Source organism: Heterodontus francisci, chromosome 14 (genome assembly GCF_036365525.1).
Source record: "Heterodontus francisci isolate sHetFra1 chromosome 14, sHetFra1.hap1, whole genome shotgun sequence".
NCBI lineage: Eukaryota > Metazoa > Chordata > Chondrichthyes > Heterodontiformes > Heterodontidae > Heterodontus > Heterodontus francisci.
In genome coordinates this window covers 13031290-13058641 of record NC_090384.1, presented here as the reverse complement: position 1 = coordinate 13058641, position 27352 = coordinate 13031290, and the positions used below count along the sequence as shown (strand labels likewise).

The window sequence follows — 27352 nt, the reverse complement described above, 5'->3', positions numbered from 1 at the left end:
CCGTGCACCTGCCGTTGTTCACTCTCTTCCCCCGTGTACCTGCTGTAGTTCACACTCTTCCCCCGTGTACCTGCTGTTGTTCACTCTCTTCCCCCGTGTACCTGCCGTTGTTCACTCTCTTCCCCCGTGTACCTGCTGTTGTTCACTCTCTTCCCCCGTGTACCTGCTGTAGTTCACACTCTCCCCGTGTACCTGCTGTTGTTCACTCTCTTCCCCCGTGTACCTGCTGTAGTTCACACTCTCCCCGTGTACCTGTTATTCACTCTCTCTCCCCGTGTACCTGTAGTTCACTCTCTCACCCCGTGTACTTGCTGTTGTTCACTCTCTTCCCCCGTGTACCTGTTGATCACTCTCTTCCCCCGTGTACCTGCTGTTGTTCACACTCTCCCCGTGTACCTGCTGTTGTTCACACTCTCCCCGTGTACCTGTTATTCACTCTCTCTCCCCGTGTACCTGCTGTTGTTCACTCTCTCTCCCCGTGTACCTGCTGTTGTTCACTCTCTCTCCCCGTGTACCTGCCGTTGTTCACTCTCTTCCCCCGTGTACCTGCTGTTGTTCACACTCTCCCCGTGTACCTGCTGTAGTTCACACTCTCCCCGTGTACCTGCTGTAGTTCACACTCTCCCCGTGTACCTGCTGTAGTTCACACTCTCCCCGTGTACCTGCTGTAGTTTACACTCTCCCCGTGTACCTGCTGTAGTTTACACTCTCCCCGTGTACCTGCTGTAGTTCACTCTCTTCCCCCGTGTACCTGCTGTAGTTCACACTCTTCCCCCGTGTACCTGCTGTAGTTCACACTCTCCCCGTGTACCTGCTGTAGTTCACACTCTCCCCGTGTACCTGCTGTAGTTTACACTCTCCCCGTGTACCTGCTGTAGTTCACACTCTCCCCCCGTGTATCTGCTGTTGTTCTCTCTCTCCCCCCGTGAACCTGTTGTTCACTCTCTCTCCCCATGTACCTGCTGTTGTTCACTCTTTTCCCCCGTATATCTGCTGTTGTTCACTCTCTCCCCCCATGTACCTGCTGTAATTCACACTCTCCCCGTGTACCTGCTGTAGTTCACACTCTCCCCGTGTACCTGCTGTTGTTCACTCTCTCTCCCCGTGTACCTGCTGTAATTCACACTCTCCCCGTGTACCTGCTGTAGTTCACACTCTCCCCGTGTACCTGCTGTTGTTCACTCTCTCTCCCCGTGTACCTGCTGTTGTTCACTCTCTTCCCCCGTGTACCTGCTGTTGTTCACTCTCTCTCCCCCCATGTACCTGCTGTTGTTCACTCTCTCTCCCCCCGTGAACCTGTTGTTCACTCTCTCTCCCCGTGTACCTGCTGTAGTTCACTCTCTTCCCCCGTGTACCTGCAGTTGTTCACTCTCTTCCCCCGTGTACCTGCTGTTGTTCACTCGTTTCCCCCGTGTACCTGCAGTTGTTCACTCTCTCTCCCCCCGTGAACCTGTTGTTCACTCTCTCTCCCCCATGTACCTGCTGTAGTTCACTCTCTTCCCCCGTGTACCTGCAGTTGTTCACTCTCTCTCCCCCATGTACCTGCTGTAGTTCACTCTCTTCCCCCGTGTACCTGCAGTTGTTCACTCTCTCTCCCCCCATGTACCTGCTGTTTTTCACTCTCTCTCCCCCCGTGAACCTGTTGTTCACTCTCTCTCCCCCATGTACCTGCTGTTGTTCACTCTCTCCCCGTGTACCTGCTGTTGTTCACTCTCTCCCCCCATGTACCTGCTGTAGTTCACACTCTCCCCGTGTACCTGCTGTTGTTCACACTCTCCCCCCGTGTATCTGCTGTTGTTCTCTCTCTCCCCCCGTGTACCTGCTGTAATTCACACTCTCCCCGTGTACCTGCTGTAGTTCACACTCTCCCCGTGTACCTGCTGTTGTTCACTCTCTTCCCCCGTGTACCTGCTGTTGTTCACTCTCTCTCCCCATGTACCTGCTGTAGTTCACACTCTCCCCGTGTATCTGCTGTTGTTCACTCTCTTCCCCCGTGTACCTGCAGTTGTTCACTCTCTTCCCCCGTGTACCTGCTGTTGTTCACTCTCTCCCCCCATGTACCTGCTGTTGTTCACTCTCTCTCCCCGTGTACCTGCTGTTGTTCACTCTCTCTCCCTGTGTACCTGCTGTTCTTCACTCTCTCTCCCCGTGTACCTGCTGTTGTTCACTCTCTCTCCCCGTGTACCGGCTGTTGTTCACTCTCTCTCCCCGTGTACCTGCTGTTGTTCACTCTCTCTCCCAGTGTACCTGCTGTTGGTCACTCTCTCCGTGTACCTGTTGTAGTTCACTCTCTCCCCCCATGTTTCTGCTGTCGTTCACTCCTTCCCCGTGTACCTGCAGTTGTTCACTCTCTTCCCCCGTGTACCTGCTGTTGTTCACTCTCTCCCCCCATGTACCTGCTGTTGTTCACTCTCTCTCCCCGTGTACCTGCTGTTGTTCACTCTCTCTCCCTGTGTACCTGCTGTTCTTCACTCTCTCTCCCCGTGTACCTGCTGTTGTTCACTCTCTCTCCCCGTGTACCGGCTGTTGTTCACTCTCTCTCCCCGTGTACCTGCTGTTGTTCACTCTCTCTCCCAGTGTACCTGCTGTTGGTCACTCTCTCCGTGAACCTGTTGTAGTTCACTCTCTCCCCCCATGTTTCTGCTGTCGTTCACTCCTTCCCCGTGTACCTGCAGTTGTTCACTCTCTCTCCCATGTACCTGTTGTTCACTCTCCCCCCGTGTACCTGCTGTTGTTCACTCTCTCCCCCGTGTACCTGTTGTTCACTCTCTCCCCGTCTACCTGCTGTTGTTCACTCTCTCCCCCGTGTACCTGCTGTTGTTCACTCTCTCCCCCCATGTACCTGCTGTTGTCCACTCTCTCCCCGTCTACCTGCTGTTGTCCACTCTCTCCCCCGTGTACCTGCTGTTGGTCACTCTCTCCGTGTACCTGTTGCAGTTCACTCTCTCCCCCCATGTTTCTGCTGTTGTTTACTCTCTCCCCCGGTGTAACTGTTGCTGGTCACTCACTCCCCCATGTACCTGCTGTTGTCCACTCTCTCCCCGTCTACCTGCTGTTGTCCACTCTCTCCCCCGTGTACCTGCTGTTGGTCACTCTCTCCGTGTACCTGTTGCAGTTCACTCTCTCCCCCCATGTTTCTGCTGTTGTTTACTCTCTCCCCCGGTGTAACTGTTGCTGGTCACTCACTCCCCCATGTACCTGCTGTTGTCCACTCTCTCCCCGTGTACCTGCTGTTGTTCACTCTCACTCCCCGTGTACCTGCTGTTGGTCACTCTCTCCGTGTACCTGTTGCAGTTCACTCACTCCCCCATGTATCTGCCGTTGTTCACTCTCTCTCCCTCCGTGTACCTACTGTTGTTCACTCTCTCCCCCATGTACCTGCTGTTGTTCACTCTCTCTCCCAGTGTACCGGCTGTAGTTCACTCTCTCTCCCCGTGTACCTGCTGTTGTTCACTCTCACTCCCCGTGTACCTGCTGTTGGTCACTCTCTCCGTGTACCTGTTGTAGTTCACTCTCTCCCCCCATGTTTGTGCTGTTGTTGACTCTCTCCCCCGGTGTAACTGTTGCCGGTCACTCACTCCCCCATGTACATGCTGTTGTTCACTCTCTCCCCCCCCCGTGAACCTGCAGTTGTTCACTCTCTCCCCCCCGTGTACCTGTTGTAGTTCACTCTCTCCCCCCGTGTATCTGCTGTTGTTCACTCTCTCCCCCCCCCGTGAACCTGCAGTTGTTCACTCTCTCCCCCCCGTGTACCTGTTGTAGTTCACTCTCTCCCCCCGTGTATCTGCCGTTGTTCACTCTCTCTCCCTCCGTGTACCTGCTGTTGTTCACTCTCTCCCCCATGTACCTGCTGTAGTTCACTCTCTCCCCCAATGTACCTGCTGTTGTTCACTCTCCCCCAATGTACCTGCTGTTGTTCACTCTCTCCCCCCGTGTACCTGCTGTTGTTCACTCTCTCCCCCATATACCTGCTGTTGTTCACTCTCTCTCCCCGTGTACCTGCTGTTGTTCGCTCTCTCTCCCCGTGTACCGGCAGTTGTTCACTCTCTCTCCCCGTGTACCTGCTGTTGTTCACTCTCACTCCCCGTGTACCTGCTGTAGTTCACTCTCTCCCCCCATGTATCTGCTGTCGTTCACTCCTTCCCCGTGTACCTGTTGTTCACTCTCCCCCCGTGTACCTGCTGTTGTTCACTCTCTCCCCCGTGTACCTGTTGTTCACTCTCCCCCCGTGTACCTGCTGTTGTTCACTCTCTCCCCCGTGTACCTGCTGTTGTTCACTCTCTCCCCCATGTACCTGTTGTTCACTCTCCCCCCGTGTACCTGCTGTTGTTCACTCTCTCCCCCGTGTACCTGTTGTTCACTCTCTCCCCGTGTACCTGCTGTTGTTCACTCTCTCCCCCGTGTACCTGTTGTTCACTCTCTCACCGTGTACCTGCCGTTGTTCACACTCTCCCCGTGTACCTGCTGTTGTTCACTCTCTCTCCCCGTGTACCTGTTATTCACTCTCTCTCCCCGTGTACCTGCTGTTGTTCACTCTCTCTCCCCGTGTACCTGTTATTCACTCTCTCTCACCGTGTACCTGCCGTTGTTCACACTCTCCCCGTGTACCTGCTGTAGTTCACACTCTCCCCGTGTACCTGCCGTTGTTCACACTCTTCCCCCGTGTACCTGCCGTTGTTCACTCTCTTCCCCCGTGAACCTGTTGTTCACTCTCTCTCCCCATGTACCTGCTGTTGTTCACTCTCTTCCCCCGTGTACCTGCCGTTGTTCACTCTCTTCCCCCGTGTACCTGCCGTTGTTCACTCTCTTCCCCCGTGTACCTGCCGTTGTTCACTCTCTTCCCCCGTGTACCTGCTGTAGTTCACACTCTCCCCGTGTACCTGCTGTAGTTCACACTCTCCCCCCGTGTATCTGCTGTTGTTCTCTCTCTCCCCCCGTGAACCTGTTGTTCACTCTCTCTCCCCATGTACCTGCTGTAGTTCACTCTCTTCCCCCGTGTACCTGCAGTTGTTCACTCTCTTCCGCCGTGTACCTGCTGTTGTTCACTCTTTTCCCCCGTATATCTGCTGTAGTTCACACTCTCCCCGTGTACCTGCTGTAGTTCACACTCTCCCCGTGTACCTGCTGTTGTTCACTCTCTCTCCCCGTGTACCTGCTGTTGTTCACTCTCTTACCCCGTGTACCTGCTGTTGTTCACTCTCTCTCCCCCCGTGAACCTGTTGTTCACTCTCTCCCCGTGTACCTGCTGTTGTTCACTCTCTCTCCCCGTGTACCTGCTGTTGTTCACTCTCTTCCCCCGTGTACCTGCTGTTGTTCACTCTCTCTCCCCCCGTGAACCTGTTGTTCACTCTCTCCCCGTGTACCTGCTGTTGTTCACTCTCTCTCCCCGTGTACCTGCTGTTGTTCACTCTTTTCCCCCGTATATCTGCTGTTCTTCACTCTCTCTCCCCGTGTACCTGCTGTTGTTCACTCTCTCCCCGTGTACCTGCTGTTGTTCACTCTCTCCTCCATGTACCTGCTGTTGTTCACTCTCTCTCCCCGTGTACCTGCTGTTGTTCACTCTCTTCCCCCATGTACCTGCTGTTGTTCACTCTCTCTCCCCCCATATACCTGCTGTTGTTCACTCTCTCTCCCCATGTACCTGCTGTAGTTCACACTCTCCCCCCATGTACCTGCTGTTGTTCACTCTCTCTCCCCATGTACCTGCTGTTGTTCACTCTCTCTCCCCCCATATACCTGCTGTTGTTCACTCTCTCTCCCCGTGTACCTGCTGTTGTTCACTCTCTCTCCCCGTGTACCTGCTGTTGTTCACTCTCTCCCCCCATGTACCTGCTGTTGTTCACTCTCTCTCCCCGTGTACCTGCAGTTGTTCACTCTCTCTCCCCCATGTACCTGCTGTAGTTCACTCTCTTCCCCCGTGTACCTGCAGTTGTTCACTCTCTCTCCCCCCATGTACCTGCTGTTGTTCACTCTCTCTCCCCCCGTGAACCTGTTGTTCACTCTCTCTCCCCCATGTACCTGCTGTTGTTCACTCTCTCCCCGTGTACCTGCTGTTGTTCACTCTCTCCCCCCATGTACCTGCTGTAGTTCACACTCTCCCCGTGTACCTGCTGTTGTTCACACTCTCCCCCCGTGTATCTGCTGTTGTTCTCTCTCTCCCCCCGTGTACCTGCTGTAATTCACACTCTCCCCGTGTACCTGCTGTAGTTCACACTCTCCCCGTGTACCTGCTGTTGTTCACTCTCTTCCCCCGTGTACCTGCTGTTGTTCACTCTCTCTCCCCATGTACCTGCTGTAGTTCACACTCTCCCCGTGTATCTGCTGTTGTTCACTCTCTTCCCCCGTGTACCTGCTGTTGTTCACTCTCTCCCCCCATGTACCTGCTGTTGTTCACTCTCTCTCCCCGTGTACCTGCTGTTGTTCACTCTCTCTCCCTGTGTACCTGCTGTTCTTCACTCTCTCTCCCCGTGTACCTGCTGTTGTTCACTCTCTCTCCCCGTGTACCGGCTGTTGTTCACTCTCTCTCCCCGTGTACCTGCTGTTGTTCACACTCTCTCCCAGTGTACCTGCTGTTGGTCACTCTCTCCGTGTACCTGTTGTAGTTCACTCTCTCCCCCCATGTACCTGCTGTTGTTCACTCTCTCTCCCCGTGTACCTGCTGTTGTTCACTCTCTCTCCCTGTGTACCTGCTGTTCTTCACTCTCTCTCCCCGTGTACCTGCAGTTGTTCACTCTCTCTCCCATGTACCTGTTGTTCACTCTCCCCCCGTGTACCTGCTGTTGTTCACTCTCTCCCCCGTGTACCTGTTGTTCACTCTCTCCCCGTCTACCTGCTGTTGTTCACTCTCTCCCCCGTGTACCTGCTGTTGTCCACTCTCTCCCCGTCTACCTGCTGTTGTCCACTCTCTCCCCCGTGTACCTGCTGTTGGTCACTCTCTCCGTGTACATGTTGCAGTTCACTCTCTCCCCCCATGTTTCTGCTGTTGTTTACTCTCTCCCCCGGTGTAACTGTTGCTGGTCACTCACTCCCCCATGTACCTGCTGTTGTTCACTCTCTCCCCCCCCGTGTACCTGTTGTAGTTCACTCTCTCCCCCCGTGTACCTGCTGTTGTTCACTCTCTCCCCCCCCGTGAACCTGCTGTTGTTCACTCTCTCCCCCCCGTGTACCTGTTGTAGTTCACTCTCTCCCCCCGTGTATCTGCCGTTGTTCACTCTCTCTCCCTCCGTGTACCTACTGTTGTTCACTCTCTCTCCCAGTGTACCGGCAGTTGTTCACTCTCACTCCCCGTGTACCTGCTGTTGTTCACTCTCACTCCCCGTGTACCTGCTGTTGGTCACTCTCTCCGTGTACCTGTTGTAGTTCACTCTCTCCCCCCATGTTTGTGCTGTTGTTGACTCTCTCCCCCGGTGTAACTGTTGCCGGTCACTCACTCCCCCATGTACATGCTGTTGTTCACTCTCTCCCCCCCCGTGAACCTGCAGTTGTTCACTCTCTCCCCCCCGTGTACCTGTTGTAGTTCACTCTCTCCCCCCGTGTATCTGCTGTTGTTCACTCTCTCTCCCTCCGTGTACCTGCTGTTGTTCACTCTCTCCCCCATGTACCTGCTGTAGTTCACTCTCTCCCCCAATGTACCTGCTGTTGTTCACTCTCCCCCAATGTACCTGCTGTTGTTCACTCTCTCCCCCCGTGTACCTGCTGTTGTTCACTCTCTCCCCCATATACCTGCTGTTGTTCACTCTCTCTGCCCGTGTACCTGCTGTTGTTCGCTCTCTCTCCCCGTGTACCGGCAGTTGTTCACTCTCTCTCCCCGTGTACCTGCTGTTGGTCACTCTCTCCGTGTACCTGTTGTAGTTCACTCTCTCCCCCCATGTTTCTGCTGTTGTTTACTCTCTCCCCCGGTGTAACTGTTGCTGGTCACTCACTCCCCCATGTACCTGCTGTTGTTCACTCTCTCCCCCCCGTGAACCTGCTGTAGTTCACTCTCTCCCCCCATGTATCTGCTGTCGTTCACTCCTTCCCCGTGTACCTGTTGTTCACTCTCCCCCCGTGTACCTGCTGTTGTTCACTCTCTCCCCCGTGTACCTGTTGTTCACTCTCCCCCCGTGTACCTGCTGTTGTTCACTCTCTCCCCCGTGTACCTGCTGTTGTTCACTCTCTCCCCCATGTACCTGTTGTTCACTCTCCCCCCGTGTACCTGCTGTTGTTCACTCTCTCCCCCGTGTACCTGTTGTTCACTCTCTCCCCGTGTACCTGCTGTTGTTCACTCTCTCCCCGTGTACCTGCCGTTGTTCACACTCTCCCCGTGTACCTGCTGTTGTTCACTCTCTCTCCCCGTGTACCTGTTATTCACTCTCTCTCCCCGTGTACCTGCTGTTGTTCACTCTCTCTCCCCGTGTACCTGTTATTCACTCTCTCTCACCGTGTACCTGCCGTTGTTCACACTCTCCCCGTGTACCTGCTGTAGTTCACACTCTCCCCGTGTACCTGCCGTTGTTCACACTCTTCCCCCGTGTACCTGCCGTTGTTCACTCTCTTCCCCCGTGAACCTGTTGTTCACTCTCTCTCCCCATGTACCTGCTGTAGTTCACTCTCTTCCCCCGTGTACCTGCCGTTGTTCACTCTCTTCCCCCGTGTACCTGCCGTTGTTCACTCTCTTCCCCCGTGTACCTGCCGTTGTTCACTCTCTTCCCCCGTGTACCTGCTGTAGTTCACACTCTCCCCGTGTACCTGCTGTAGTTCACACTCTCCCCCCGTGTATCTGCTGTTGTTCTCTCTCTCCCCCCGTGAACCTGTTGTTCACTCTCTCTCCCCATGTACCTGCTGTAGTTCACTCTCTTCCCCCGTGTACCTGCAGTTGTTCACTCTCTTCCCCCGTGTACCTGCTGTTGTTCACTCTTTTCCCCCGTATATCTGCTGTAGTTCACACTCTCCCCGTGTACCTGCTGTAGTTCACACTCTCCCCGTGTACCTGCTGTTGTTCACTCTCTCTCCCCGTGTACCTGCTGTTGTTCACTCTCTTACCCCGTGTACCTGCTGTTGTTCACTCTCTCTCCCCCCGTGAACCTGTTGTTCACTCTCTCCCCGTGTACCTGCTGTTGTTCACTCTCTCTCCCCGTGTACCTGCTGTTGTTCACTCTCTTCCCCCGTGTACCTGCTGTTGTTCACTCTCTCTCCCCCCGTGAACCTGTTGTTCACTCTCTCCCCGTGTACCTGCTGTTGTTCACTCTCTCTCCCCGTGTACCTGCTGTTGTTCACTCTTTTCCCCCGTATATCTGCTGTTCTTCACTCTCTCTCCCCGTGTACCTGCTGTTGTTCACTCTCTCCCCGTGTACCTGCTGTTGTTCACTCTCTCCTCCATGTACCTGCTGTTGTTCACTCTCTCTCCCCGTGTACCTGCTGTTGTTCACTCTCTTCCCCCATGTACCTGCTGTTGTTCACTCTCTCTCCCCCCATATACCTGCTGTTGTTCACTCTCTCTCCCCATGTACCTGCTGTAGTTCACACTCTCCCCCCATGTACCTGCTGTTGTTCACTCTCTCTCCCCATGTACCTGCTGTTGTTCACTCTCTCTCCCCCCATATACCTGCTGTTGTTCACTCTCTCTCCCCGTGTACCTGCTGTTGTTCACTCTCTCTCCCCGTGTACCTGCTGTTGTTCACTCTCTCCCCCCATTTACCTGCTGTTGTTCACTCTCTCTCCCCGTGTACCTGCTGTTGTTCACTCTCTCTCCCTGTGTACCTGCTGTTCTTCACTCTCTCTCCCCGTGTACCTGCTGTTGTTCACTCTCTCTCCCCGTGTACCGGCTGTTGTTCACTCTCTCTCCCCGTGTACCTGCTGTTGTTCACTCTCTCTCCCCGTGTACCGGCTGTTGTTCACTCTCTCTCCCCGTGTACCGGCTGTTGTTCACTCTCTCCCCCCATGTTTCTGCAGTCGTTCACTCCTTCCCCGTGTACCTGTTGTTGTTCACTCTCTCTCCCCGTGTACCTGTTATTCACTCTCTCTCCCCGTGTACCTGCTGTTGTTCACTCTCTCTCCCCGTGTACCTGCTGTTGTTCACTCTCTCCCCCCGTGTACCTGTTATTCACTCTCTCTCCCCATTTACCTGCTGTTGTTCACTCTCTCTCCCCGTGTACCTGCTGTTGTTCACTCTCTCCCCCCGTGTACCTGTTATTCACTCTCTCTCCCCGTGTACCTGCCGTTGTTCACTCTCTCTCCCCATGTACCTGCTGTAGTTTACACTCTCCCCGTGTACCTGCTGTAGTTCACACTCTCCCCGTGTACCTGCTGTAGTTTACACTCTCCCCGTGTACCTGCTGTAGTTCACACTCTCCCCGTGTACCTGCTGTAGTTTACACTCTCCCCGTGTACCTGCCGTAGTTCACTCTCTTCCCCCGTGTACCTGCTGTAGTTCACACTCTCCCCGTGTACCTGCTGTAGTTCACACTCTCCCCCCGTGTATCTGCTGTTGTTCTCTCTCTCCCCCCGTGAACCTGTAGTTCACACTCTCCCCCCGTGTACCTGCTGTAGTTCACTCTCTTCCCCCGTGTACCTGCAGTTGTTCACTCTCTTCCCCCGTGTACCTGCTGTTGTTCACTCTCTTCCCCCGTGTACCTGCCGTTGTTCACTCTCTTCCCCCGTGTACCTGCTGTAATTCACACTCTCCCCGTGTACCTGCCGTTGTTCACACTCTTCCCCCGTGTACCTGCCGTTGTTCACTCTCTTCCCCCGTGTACCTGCTGTAGTTCACACTCTCCCCGTGTACCTGCTGTAGTTTACACTCTCCCCGTGTACCTGCTGTAGTTCACACTCTCCCCCCGTGTATCTGCTGTTGTTCTCTCTCTCCCCATGTACCTGCTGTAGTTCACTCTCTTCCCCCGTGTACCTGCAGTTGTTCACTCTCTTCCCCCGTGTACCTGCTGTTGTTCACTCTTTTCCCCCGTATATCTGCTGTTGTTCACTCTCTCCCCGTGTACCTGCTGTTGTTCACACTCTCCCCGTGTACCTGCTGTTGTTCACTCTCTCTCCCCGTGTACCTGCTGTTGTTCACTCTCTCTCCCCGTGTACCTGCTGTTGTTCACTCTCTTCCCCCGTGTACCTGCTGTTGTTCACTCTCTCTCCCCCCGTGAACCTGTTGTTCACTCTCTCTCCCCCATGTACCTGCTGTTGTTCACTCTCTCTCCCCATGTACCTGCTGTAGTTTACACTCTCCCCGTGTACCTGCTGTAGTTCACACTCTCCCCGTGTACCTGCTGTAGTTTACACTCTCCCCGTGTACCTGCTGTAGTTCACACTCTCCCCGTGTACCTGCTGTAGTTTACACTCTCCCCGTGTACCTGCTGTTGTTCACTCTCTTCCCCCGTGTACCTGCTGTCGTTCACACTCTCCCCGTGTACCTGCTGTAGTTCACACTCTCCCCCCGTGTATCTGCTGTTGTTCTCTCTCTCCCCCCGTGAACCTGTAGTTCACACTCTTCCCCCGTGTACCTGCTGTAGTTCACTCTCTTCCCCCGTGTACCTGCAGTTGTTCACTCTCTTCCCCCGTGTACCTGCCGTTGTTCACTCTCTTCCCCCGTGTACCTGCTGTAGTTCACACTCTCCCCGTGTACCTGCCGTTGTTCACACTCTTCCCCCGTGTACCTGCCGTTGTTCACTCTCTTCCCCCGTGTACCTGCTGTAGTTCACACTCTCCCCGTGTACCTGCTGTAGTTTACACTCTCCCCGTGTACCTGCTGTAGTTCACACTCTCCCCCCGTGTATCTGCTGTTGTTCTCTCTCTCCCCCCGTGAACCTGTTGTTCACTCTCTCTCCCCATGTACCTGCTGTAGTTCACTCTCTTCCCCCGTGTACCTGCAGTTGTTCACTCTCTTCCCCCGTGTACCTGCTGTTGTTCACTCTTTTCCCCCGTATATCTGCTGTTGTTCACTCTCTCCCCGTGTACCTGCTGTTGTTCACACTCTCCCCGTGTACCTGCTGTTGTTCACTCTCTCTCCCCGTGTACCTGCTGTTGTTCACTCTCTTCCCCCGTGTACCTGCTGTTGTTCACTCTCTCTCCCCCCGTGAACCTGTTGTTCACTCTCTCTCCCCCATGTACCTGCTGTTGTTCACTCTCTCCCCCATATACCTGCTGTTGTTCACTCTCTCTCCCCATGTACCTGCTGTAGTTCACACTCTCCCCGTGTACCTGCAGTTGTTCACTCTCTTCCCCCGTGTACCTGCAGTTGTTCACTCTCTTCCCCCGTGTACCTGCTGTTGTTCACTCTCTCTCCCCGTGTACCTGCTGTTCTTCACTCTCTCTCCCTGTGTACCTGCTGTTCTTCACTCTCTCTCCCCGTGTACCTGCTGTTGTTCACTCTCTCTCCCCGTGTACCGGCTGTTGTTCACTCTCTCTCCCCGTGTACCTGCTGTTGTTCACTCTCTCTCCCAGTGTACCTGCTGTTGGTCACTCTCTCCGTGTACCTGTTGTAGTTCACTCTCTCCCCCTGTACCTGTTGTTCACTCTCTCCCCGTCTACCTACTGTTGTTCACTCTCTCCCCCGTGTACCTGCTGTTGTTCACTCTCTCCCCCGTGTACCTGCTGTTGGTCACTCTCTCCGTGTACCTGTTGCAGTTCACTCTCTCCCCCCATGTTTCTGCTGTTGTTTACTCTCTCCCCCGGTGTAACTGTTGCTGGTCACTCACTCCCCCATGTACCTGCTGTTTTTCACTCTCTCCCCCAATGTACCTGCTGTTGTTCACTCTCCCCCAATGTACCTGCTGTTGTTCACTCTCTCCCCCCGTGTACCTGCTGTTGTTCACTCTCTCCCCCATATACCTGCTGTTGTTCACTCTCTCTCCCCGTGTACCTGCTGTTGTTCGCTCTCTCTCCCAGTGTACCGGCAGTTGTTCACTCTCTCTCCCCGTGTACCTGCTGTTGTTCACTCTCTCTCCCCGTGTACCTGCTGTTGGTCACTCTCTCCGTGTACCTGTTGTAGTTCACTCTCTCCCCCCATGTTTCTGCTGTTGTTTACTCTCTCCCCCGGTGTAACTGTTGCCGGTCACTCACTCCCCCATGTACATGCTGTTGTTCACTCTCTCCCCCCCCCCCGTGAACCTGCAGTTGTTCACTCTCTCCCCCCCGTGTACCTGTTGTAGTTCACTCTCTCCCCCCGTGTATCTGCTGTTGTTCACTCTCTCCCCCGTGTACCTGCCGTTGTTCACTCTCTCTCCCTCCGTGTACCTGCTGTTGTTCACTCTCTCCCCCCGTGTACCTGCTGTTGTTCACTCTCTCCCCCATATACCTGCTGTTGTTCACTCTCTCTCCCCGTGTACCTGCTGTTGTTCGCTCTCTCTCCCCGTGTACCGGCAGTTGTTCACTCTCTCTCCCCGTGTACCTGCTGTTGTTCACTCTCACTCCCCGTGTACCTGCTGTTGGTCACTCTCTCCGTGTACCTGTTGTAGTTCACTCTCTCCCCCCATGTTTCTGCTGTTGTTTACTCTCTCCCCCGGTGTAACTGTTGCTGGTCACTCACTCCCCCATGTACCTGCTGTTTTTCACTCTCTCCCTGTGTACCTGCTGTTGTTCACTCTCTCCCCCCCGTGAACCTGCTGTTGTTCACTCTCTCCCCCCCGTGTACCTGTTGTAGTTCACTCTCTCCCCCCGTGTATCTGCTGTCGTTCACTCCTTCCCCGTGTACCTGCAGTTGTTCACTCTCTCCCCCATGTACCTGTTGTTCACTCTCTCCCCCGTGTACCTGTTGTTCACTCTCTCCCCCGTGTACCTGCTGTTGTTCACTCTCTCCCCCCGTGTACCTGCAGTTATTCACTCTCTCCCCCATGTACCTGTTGTTCACTCTCTCCCCCATGTACCTGCTGTAGTTCACTCTCCCCCCGTGTACCTGCTGTTGTTCACTCTCTCCCTCCGTGTACCTGCTGTTGTTCACTCTCTCCCCCAGTGTACCTGCTGTTGTTCACTCTCTCCCCCAGTGTACCTGTTGTTCACTCTCTCTCCCCGTCTACCTACTGTTGTTCACTCTCTCCCTCCGTGTACCTGCTGTTGTTCACTCTCTCCCCCATGTACCTGCTGTAGTTCACTCTCCCCCCGTGTACCTGCTGTTGTTCACTGTCTCCCTCCGTGTACCTGCTGTTGTTCACTCTCTCCCTCCGTCTACCTGCTGCTGTTCACTCTCTCCCTCCGTCTACCTGCTGCTGTTCACTCTCTCCCTCCGTCTACCTGCTGCTGTTCACTCTCTCCCTCCGTCTACCTGCTGCTGTTCACTCTCTCCCCCCCGTCTACCTGCTGTTGTTCACTCTCTCTCCCCGTCTACCTGCTGTTGTTCACTCTCTCCCTCCGTCTACCTGCTGTTGTTCACTCTCTCCCTCCGTCTACCTGCTGTTGTTCACTCTCTCCCTCCGTCTACCTGCTGTTGTTCACTCTCTCCCTCCGTCTACCTGCTGTTGTTCACTCTCTCCCTCCGTCTACCTGCTGTTGTTCACTCTCTCTCCCTCCGTGTACCTGCTGTTGTTCACTCTCTCCCCCATTTACCTGCTGTAGTTCACTCTCTCCCTCCGTGTACCTGCTGTTGTTCACTCTCTCTCCCTCCGTGTACCTGCTGTTGTTCACTCTCTCTCCCCGTCTACCTGCTGTTGTTCACTCTCTCCCCCTGTGTACCCGCTGTTGTTCACTCTCTCCCTCCGTGTACCCGCTGTTGTTCACTCTCTCCCTCCGTGTACCTGCTGTTGTTCACTCTCTCCCTCCATCTACCTGCTGTTGTTCACTCTCTCCCTCCGTGTACCTGCTGTTGTTCACTCTCTCTCCCTCCGTGTACCTGCTGTTGTTCACTCTCTCCCTCCGTTTACCTGCTGTTGTTCACTCTCTCCCTCCGTCTACCTGCTGTTGTTCACTCTCTCCCTCCGTCTACCTGCTGTTGTTCACTCTCTCTCCCTCCGTCTACCTGCTGTTGTTCACTCTCTCCCCGTGTACCTGCTGTTGTTCACTCTGCTCTGCGGTGAGGGAGATTCCCTCTTCACAGTCGGGCTGTGCTTGATGACTGAGGATTTCTGGTCCACTAGTGCTCGCCTGTTACCTGGTTAAATGAAGGAAAACAGTGTCAAGCAGGTAGATAACAGACATCGCCCTGGCACAGACCAAAGAGAGTTGTATCAATAAAACAATGGGGCGAGGAAAATAAATGTCAATCTGGGGTAAGAGTGCTGCAATCCTACATCACACATTGGCATAAAACAGGATGGAAAGCTGGTTTAGAATCAAATCAAGAAAACATTGTGTGGAGGGACGGATTGGCAGGTCATGGTGGGATAAGGAGGTTAGAGGAAGTGGGACCAGTTGAGGGACTGTAGTTGTGCCAGGAGAGTGGGGAAAGGGAGCAGGATATTGGGAGAGCCAGGGGGAGGGAGAGGAAGCAGGACTGTGACAGGAACAAGAGAGAGAAATAGGGAGTGGGATTATGAGGAGACTAGGGCAAGGGGCGAGAAAGTGGGACAATGAGGGGCCAGGGAAGGGGGAGTGAAACCCGGACCATGAGGGGTCAAGGGAGAGAGAGGGAGCATGACTGGAAGATGTTCGGAGAGAGAGAGAGAGAGAGGGAGCAGGACTGTGAGGGTGCCAAGGGAAGGGAGAAGGAGCAGGAATATGAGTGGACCTGGGGCAAGGAGGGAGTGGGACTGTGAGGCAACCCAGGATGGGGGTTGAGGGACAGCGACTGTGGGGGGTCTGGGGGAAGGGGAGGGAACGGGACTCTGAGGGGCCAGTTGAGAGGGCTGGGAGAGTGGGTGAAACGTGGCCTGGGGGACCAGGCTGGAGGAGTATGGAGGGGTGGGGGTGAGGGGGCAACATGGCCAGGGGTGGGGGGGGGGGGTGGGGAGGGTGGGACGTGGCCAGGGGTGGGGGGCAGTCAGGAGGAGTATGGAAGGGTGGGGGCGAGGGTGTGACATGGCCGGGTTGGGGGGGGGGGGGGGGGCTGGCCAGAGGAGTATGGAGGAGTGGGGGTGAGAGTGCGACATGGCCGGGGGTGCAGGCTGGAGGAGTATGGAGGTGGAGGGACAAGGGAGCTGGATGGGGAAGGCAGGGGCTGGTGCAGAGGTAACTTTGTCACATGCAGAACCAACGCAGCACCAAATGAGCAGCACACGACAAGCAGACCGGCAGGGGTGAGCGAGTTGGTCAAGGCGAAGAGTGTCACATGATATCTATTACCCAATGACATGGGGGTCAGCGGGGGCAAGAGAAACAACAACAAACAGCCCGATGAGGAAGGCACAGCATTCTGGGAAAGGGTCATGCAGCCCATGCAGAAGACCCACCTTCACTACCTACTCCAGCTTCGGTTATAATCTCCATTATAGTATTTAGCCCAAATACTGGGACACACAAAATCACAATTAGTGCTCTGTCAGCAAAACAAGAGAAGAATAAATAATCCAAAAACAGGCAGTTCAGTCAGACAGTGTTCCAGGGGTCAGCGAGGAGGACAGCACTGGCTCTCTGATACAGACTGCTCTCCACAGCACCAGTTACACTGGGAGATGGCACATGGTGATCTTGATCTATGCTGTGGGTAACCCATGGTGTAAGCACAAGTCAAAACTTGCAGAGTGAAGGGTGAGGTGACAACCGCTAACACTATTAGATAGGAAGCAGGGGAGACAGTGATGCTTTTGGACAACACTGTAATGAAGTGTTATACTTCACCACGGAGTACAGGATCAATCCCAACACATAAAAATCCACGCCATGAGGGAACAGCATCAATCTGACTGCTCAGTAACCCCTTCACCACAACACCCCATTACTGGTCTGCCAGGCAGCCCACTGGAATACTGATCATCAGGTCAAACACAATCAACACAAAGCAGAACAGGGCAAGGAGCAGAGTGAACATAGCACAGACACAAACACAACAAAATCACTGTACTCCTCTAATGTGCATCTGCTGCTAATGGAAGAGTCAACCTTTGGTTCAGGGATTAAAATTGGAAAAGCTCACAGACCAAGAAACTGACCACACACGCAGACACACAGACACCTGCATACTGAATCTCACACAGACCCCTGCATACTGACCACACACACAGATACCTGCATACTGACCTCACACAGACAGCTGCATACTGACCTCACACAGACACCTGCATACTGACCACACACACAGACACCTGCATACTGACCACACACACAGAGACCTGCATACTGACCTCACACAGACACCTGCATACCGACCTCACACAGACACCTGCATACTGACCTCACACACAGATACCTGCATACTGACCTCACACAGACACCTGCATACCGACCTCACACAGACACCTGCATACTGACCTCACACACAGACACCTGCATACTGACCTCACACACAGACACCTGCATACTGACCTCACACACAGACACCTGCATACTGACCTCACACACAGACACCTGCATACTGACCTCACACAGACACCTGCATACCGACCTCACACACAGACACCTGCATACTGACCTCACACAGACCCCTGCATACTGACCACACACAGATACCTGCATACTGACCTCACACAGAGACCTGCATACTGACCTCACACAGACACCTGCATACTGACCACACACACAGATACCTGCATACTGACCTCACACAGAGACCTGCATACTGACCACACACACAGACACCTGCATACTGACCACACACACAGACACCTGCATACTGACCACACACACAGAGACCTGCATACTGACCTCACACAGACACCTGCATACTGACCACACACACAGAGACCTGCATACTGACCACACACACAGACACCTGCATACCGACCACACACACAGAGACCTGCATACCGACCTCACACAGACACCTGCATACTGACCACACACACAGACACCTGCATACTGACCTCACACAGACACCAGCATACTGACCACACACACAGACCCCTGCATACTGACCTCACACAGACACCTGCATACTGACCTCACACACAGACACCTGCATTCTGACCTCACACACAGACACCTGCAAACTGACCTCACACACAGACCCCTGCATACTGACCTCACACAGACACCTGCATACTGACCTCACACACAGACCCCTGCATACTGACCTCACACAGACACCTGCATACTGACCTCACACACAGACCCCTGCATACTGACCTCACACAGACACCTGCATACTGACCACACACACAGACACCTGCATACTGACCTCACACACAGACCCCTGCATACTGACCTCACACAGACACCTGCATACTGACCACACACACAGACACCTGCATACCGACCTCACACAGACACCTGCATACTGACCACACACACAGAGACCTGCATACTGACCACACACACAGAGACCTGCATACCGACCTCACACAGACACCTGCATACTGACCTCACACAGACACCTGCATACCGACCTTACACACAGACACCTGCATACTGACCTCACACACAGACCCCTGCATACTGACCTCACACAGATACCTGCATACTGACCACACACACAGATACCTGCATACTGACCACACACACAGATACCTGCATACTGACCACACACACAGACACCTGCATACTGACCACACACACAGAGACCTGCATACTGACCTCACACAGACACCTGCATACTGACCTCACACAGACACCTGCATACCGACCTCACACAGATACCTGCATACCGACCTCACACAGACACCTGCATACTGACTTCACACAGACACCTGCATACCGACCTCACACACAGACCCCTGCATACTGACCACACACACAGATACCTGCATACTGACCACACACACAGATACCTGCATACTGACCACACACACAGAGACCTGCATACTGACCTCACACAGACACCTGCATACCGACCTCACACAGACACCTGCATACCGACCTCACACACAGACCCCTGCATACCGACCACACACACAGATACCTGCATACTGACCACACACACAGATACCTGCATACTGACCACACACACAGACACCTGCATACCGACCTCACACAGACACCTGCATACTGACCTCACACAGACCCCTGCATACCGACCTCACACAGACACCTGCATACTGACTTCACACAGACACCTGCATACCGACCTCATACAGACCCCTGCATACTGACCTCACACAGACACCTGCATACCGACCTCACACACAGACCCCTGCATACTGACCACACACACAGATACCTGCATACTGACCTCACACAGACACCTGCATACCGACCTCACAGATACCTGCATACCGACCTCACACACACATACCTGCATACCGACCTCACACAGACACCTGCATACTGACCTCACACAGACACCTGCATACCGACCTCACACACAGACACCTGCATACCGACCACACACACAGATACCTGCATACCGACCTCACACACAGATACCTGCATACCGACCTCACACAGACACCTGCATACTGACTTCACACAGACACCTGCATACCGACCTCACACAGACCCCTGCATACTGACCACACACACAGATACCTGCATACCGACCTCACACAGACACCTGCATACTGACTTCATACAGACACCTGCATACCGACCTCACACAGACCCCTGCATACTGACCACACACACAGACACCTGCATACCGACCTCACACAGACCCCTGCATACTGACCACACACACAGATACCTGCATACTGACCTCACACAGACCCCTGCATACTGACCTCACACAGACACCTGCATACTGACCACACACACAGACACCTGCATACTGACCTCACACAGACACCTGCATACCGACCTCACACAGACCCCTGCATACTGACCACACACACAGATACCTGCATACCGACCTCACACAGACACCTGCATACTGACTTCACACAGACACCTGCATACTGACCTCACACACAGACCCCTGCATACTGACCTCACACAGACACCTGCATACTGACCACACACACAGACACCTGCATACTGACCTCACACACAGACCCCTGCATACTGACCTCACACAGACACCTGCATACTGACCACACACACAGACACCTGCATACCGACCTCACACACAGACACCTGCATACTGACCACACACACAGAGACCTGCATACTGACCACACACACAGAGACCTGCATACCGACCTCACACAGACACCTGCATACTGACCTCACACAGACACCTGCATACCGACCTTACACACAGATACCTGCATACTGACCACACACACAGATACCTGCATACTGACCACACACACAGATACCTGCATACTGACCACACACACAGAGACCTGCATACTGACCTCACACAGACACCTGCATACCGACCTCACACAGACACCTGCATACCGACCTCACACACAGACCCCTGCATACCGACCACACACACAGATACCTGCATACTGACCACACACACAGATACCTGCATACTGACCACACACACAGACACCTGCATACCGACCTCACACAGACACCTGCATACTGACCTCACACAGACACCTGCATACTGACCTCACACAGACCCCTGCATACCGACCTCACACAGACACCTGCATACTGACTTCACACAGACACCTGCATACCGACCTCATACAGACCCCTGCATACTGACCTCACACAGACACCTGCATACCGACCTCACACACAGACCCCTGCATACTGACCACACACACAGATACCTGCATACTGACCTCACACAGACACCTGCATACCGACCTCACACAGATACCTGCATACCGACCTCACACACAGATACCTGCATACCGACCTCACACAGACACCTGCATACTGACCTCACACAGACACCTGCATACCGACCTCACACACAGACACCTGCATACCGACCACACACACAGATACCTGCATACCGACCTCACACACAGATACCTGCATACCGACCTCACACAGACACCTGCATACTGACTTCACACAGACACCTGCATACCGACCTCACACAGACCCCTGCATACTGACCACACACACAGATACCTGCATACCGACCTCACACAGACACCTGCATACTGACTTCATACAGACACCTGCATACCGACCTCACACAGACCCCTGCATACTGACCACACACACAGACACCTGCATACCGACCTCACACAGACCCCTGCATACTGACCACACACACAGATACCTGCATACTGACCTCACACAGACCCCTGCATACTGACCTCACACAGACACCTGCATACTGACCACACACACAGATACCTGCATACTGACCTCACACAGACCCCTGCATACTGACCTCACACAGACACCTGCATACCGACCTCACACAGACCCCTGCATACTGACCACACACACAGATACCTGCATACCGACCTCACACAGACACCTGCATACTGACTTCACACAGACACCTGCATACCGACCTCACACAGACCCCTGCATACTGACCACACACACAGACACCTGCATACCGACCTCACACAGACCCCTGCATACTGACCACACACACAGATACCTGCATACCGACCTCACACAGACACCTGCATACTGACCACACACACAGAGACCTGCATACTGACCACACACAAAGAGACCTGCATACCGACCTCACACAGACACCTGCATACTGACCTCACACAGACACCTGCATACCGACCTTACACACAGACACCTGCATACTGACCTCACACACAGACCCCTGCATACTGACCTCACACAGATACCTGCATACTGACCACACACACAGATACCTGCATACTGACCACACACACAGATACCTGCATACTGACCACACACACAGACACCTGCATACTGACCACACACACAGAGACCTGCATACTGACCTCACACAGACACCTGCATACTGACCTCACACAGACACCTGCATACCGACCTCACACAGATACCTGCATACCGACCTCACACAGACACCTGCATACTGACTTCACACAGACACCTGCATACCGACCTCACACACAGACCCCTGCATACTGACCACACACACAGATACCTGCATACTGACCACACACACAGATACCTGCATACTGACCACACACACAGAGACCTGCATACTGACCTCACACAGACACCTGCATACCGACCTCACACAGACACCTGCATACCGACCTCACACACAGACCCCTGCATACCGACCACACACACAGATACCTGCATACTGACCACACACACAGATACCTGCATACTGACCACACACACAGACACCTGCATACCGACCTCACACAGACACCTGCATACTGACCTCACACAGACCCCTGCATACCGACCTCACACAGACACCTGCATACTGACTTCACACAGACACCTGCATACCGACCTCATACAGACCCCTGCATACTGACCTCACACAGACACCTGCATACCGACCTCACACACAGACCCCTGCATACTGACCACACACACAGATACCTGCATACTGACCTCACACAGACACCTGCATACCGACCTCACACAGATACCTGCATACCGACCTCACACACAGATACCTGCATACTGACCTCACACACAGACCCCTGCATACCGACCTCACACAGACACCTGCATACTGACCTCACACAGACACCTGCATACCGACCTCACACACAGACACCTGCATACCGACCACACACACAGATACCTGCATACCGACCTCACACACAGATACCTGCATACCGACCTCACACAGACACCTGCATACTGACTTCACACAGACACCTGCATACCGACCTCACACAGACCCCTGCATACTGACCACACACACAGATACCTGCATACCGACCTCACACAGACACCTGCATACTGACTTCATACAGACACCTGCATACCGACCTCACACAGACCCCTGCATACTGACCACACACACAGACACCTGCATACTGACCTCACACAGACCCCTGCATACTGACCTCACACAGACACCTGCATACTGACCACACACACAGACACCTGCATACTGACCTCACACAGACACCTGCATACTGACCACACACACAGATACCTGCATACCGACCTCACACAGACACCTGCATACTGACTTCACACAGACACCTGCATACCGACCTCACACAGACCCCTGCATACTGACCACACACACAGACACCTGCATACCGACCTCACACAGACCCCTGCATACTGACCACACACACAGATACCTGCATACCGACCTCACACAGACACCTGCATACTGACCACGCACACAGACACCTGCATACCGACCTCACACAGACCCCTGCATACTGACCTCACACAGACACCTGCATACTGACCACACACAGACACCTGCATACTGACCACACACACAGACACCTGCATACTGACCTCACACAGACACCTGCATACCGACCTCACACACAGACACCTGCATACCGACCTCACACAGACACCTGCATACTGACCTCACACAGACACCTGCATACTGACCACACACACAGACACCTGCATACTGACCTCACACAGACACCTGCATACTGACCACACACACAGACCCCTGCATACTGACCTCACACAGACACCTGCATACTGACCTCACACACAGACACCTGCATACTGACCTCACACACAGACCCCTGCATACTGACCTCACACAGACACCTGCATACTGACCTCACACACAGACCCCTGCATACTGACCTCACACAGACACCTGCATACTGACCTCACACAGACACCTGCATACTGACCTCACACACAGACCCCTGCATACTGACCTCACACAGACACCTGCATACTGACCACACACACAGACACCTGCATACTGACCTCACACACAGACCCCTGCATACTGACCTCACACAGACACCTGCATACTGACCACACACACAGACACCTGCATACCGACCTCACACAGACACCTGCATACTGACCACACACACAGAGACCTGCATACTGACCACACACACAGAGACCTGCATACCGACCTCACACAGACACCTGCATACTGACCTCACACAGACACCTGCATACCGACCTCACACACAGACACCTGCATACTGACCTCACACACAGACCCCTGCATACTGACCTCACACAGATACCTGCATACTGACCACACACACAGATACCTGCATACTGACCACACACACAGATACCTGCATACTGACCACACACACAGATACCTGCATACTGACCACACACACAGATACCTGCATACTGACCACACACACAGACACCTGCATACTGACCACACACACAGAGACCTGCATACTGACCTCACACAGACACCTGCATACTGACCTCACACAGACACCTGCATACCGACCTCACACAGATACCTGCATACCGACCTCACACAGACACCTGCATACTGACTTCACACAGACACCTGCATACCGACCTCACACACAGACCCCTGCATACTGACCACACACACAGATACCTGCATACTGACCACACACACAGATACCTGCATACTGACCACACACACAGATACCTGCATACTGACACCACACACAGAGACCTGCATACTGACCTCACACAGACACCTGCATACCGACCTCACACACAGACCCCTGCATACTGACCACACACACAGATACCTGCATACTGACCACACACACAGATACCTGCATACTGACCACACACAGACACCTGCATACCGACCTCACACAGACACCTGCATACTGACCTCACACAGACCCCTGCATACTGACCTCACACAGACACCTGCATACCGACCTCACACAGACACCTGCATACTGACTTCACACAGACACCTGCATACCGACCTCATACAGACCCCTGCATACTGACCTCACACAGACACCTGCATACCGACCTCACACACAGACCCCTGCATACTGACCACACACACAGATACCTGCATACTGACCTCACACAGACACCTGCATACCGACCTCACACAGATACCTGCATACCGACCTCACACACAGATACCTGCATACCGACCTCACACACAGATACCTGCATACCGACCTCACACAGACACCTGCATACTGACCTCACACAGACACCTGCATACCGACCTCACACACAGACACCTGCATACCGACCACACACACAGATACCTGCATACCGACCTCACACAGACACCTGCATACTGACTTCACACAGACACCTGCATACTGACCACACACACAGACACCTGCATACTGACTTCACACAGACACCTGCATACCGACCTCACACAGACCCCTGCATACTGACCACACACACAGATACCTGCATACCGACCTCACACAGACACCTGCATACTGACTTCACACAGACACCTGCATACCGACCTCACACAGACCCCTGCATACTGACCACACACACAGACACCTGCATACCGACCTCACACAGACCCCTGCATACTGACCACACACACAGATACCTGCATACCGACCTCACACAGACCCCTGCATACTGACCTCACACAGACACCTGCATACTGACCACGCACACAGACACCTGCATACCGACCTCACACAGACCCCTGCATACTGACCTCACACAGACACCTGCATACTGACCACACACAGACACCTGCATACTGACCACACACACAGACACCTGCATACTGACCTCACACAGACACCTGCATACCGACCTCACACAGACCCCTGCATACTGACCACACACACAGATACCTGCATACTGACCTCACACAGACACCTGCATACCGACCTCACACAGACACCTGCATACTGACCACACACACAGACACCTGCATACTGACTTCACACAGACACCTGCATACCGACCTCACACAGACCCCTGCATACTGACCACACACAGACACCTGCATACCGACCTCACACACAGACGCCTGCATACCGACCTCACACAGACCCCTGCATACCGACCACACACACAGACACCTGCATACCGACCTCACACACAGACGCCTGCATACTGACCTCACACAGACACCTGCATACTGACCTCACACAGACACCTGCATACCGACCTCACAGACACCTGCATACTGACCTCACAGACACCTGCATACCGACCTCACAGACACCTGCATACCGACCTCACAGACACCTGCATACCGACCTCACACAGACACCTGCATACTGACCTCACACAGACACCTGCATAGTGACCTCACACAGAGACCTGCATACCGACCTCACACAGACACCTGCATACCGACCTCACACAGACACCTGCATACTGACCTCACACACACCCAGACACCTGCATACTGACCTCACACACAGACGCCTGGATACTGACCTCACACAGACACCTGCATACTGACCTCACACAGACCCCTGCATACTGACCTCACACAGACCCCTGCATACTGACCACACACACAGACCCCTGCATACTGACCTCACACAGACCCCTGCATACTGACCACACACACAGACCCCTGCATACTGACCTCACACAGACCCCTGCATACTGACCACACACACAGACCCCTGCATACTGACCTCACACAGACACCTGCATACTGACCTCACACAGACACCTGCATACCGACCTCACACAGACACCTGCATACCGACCTCACACACAGATACCTGCATACCGACCTCACACAGATACCTGCATACTGACTTCACACAGACAGCTGCATACCGACCTCACACACAGACCCCTGCATACTGACCACACACACAGATACCTGCATACTGACCACACACACAGATACCTGCATACTGACCACACACACAGATACCTGCATACTGACCACACACACAGAGACCTGCATACTGACCTCACAAAGACACCTGCATACTGACCTCACACAGACCCCTGCATACTGACCTCACACAGACACCTGCATACCGACCTCACACAGACACCTGCATACCGACCTCATACAGACCCCTGCATACTGACCTCACACAGACACCTGCATACCGACCTCACACACAGACCCCTGCATACTGACCACACACACAGATACCTGCATACTGACCTCACACAGACACCTGCATACCGACCTCACACAGATACCTGCATACCGACCTCACACACAGATACCTGCATACCGACCTCACACACAGATACCTGCATACCGACCTCACACAGACACCTGCATACTGACCTCACACAGACACCTGCATACCGACCACACACACAGATACCTGCATACCGACCTCACACACAGATACCTGCATACCGACCTCACACAGACACCTGCATACTGACTTCACACAGACACCTGCATACCGACCTCACACAGACCCCTGCATACTGACCACACACACAGACACCTGCATACCGACCTCACACAGACCCCTGCATACTGACCACACACAGATACCTGCATACCGACCTCACACAGACACCTGCATACTGACTTCACACAGACACCTGCATACCGACCTCACACAGACCCCTGCATACTGACCACACACACAGACACCTGCATACCGACCTCACACAGACCCCTGCATACTGACCACACACACAGATACCTGCATACAGACCTCACACAGACCCCTGCATACTGACCTCACACAGACACCTGCATACTGACCACACACACAGACACCTGCAT

The 27352-nt window shown here is 53.9% G+C and overlaps 1 protein-coding gene across 1 annotated transcript in view; it reads right to left on the bottom strand.

Annotated features, from left to right (window-relative positions):
* madd (MAP-kinase activating death domain) overlaps positions 1-27352 on the bottom strand; it is a 426952-nt gene that overhangs the window by 210766 nt on the left and 188834 nt on the right. Inside the window, exon 19 of the mRNA XM_068046784.1 lies at positions 14959-15061. Within this exon, the coding sequence (XP_067902885.1) occupies positions 14959-15061 (103 nt within the window). The remainder of the gene's footprint in view (positions 1-14958; positions 15062-27352) is intronic.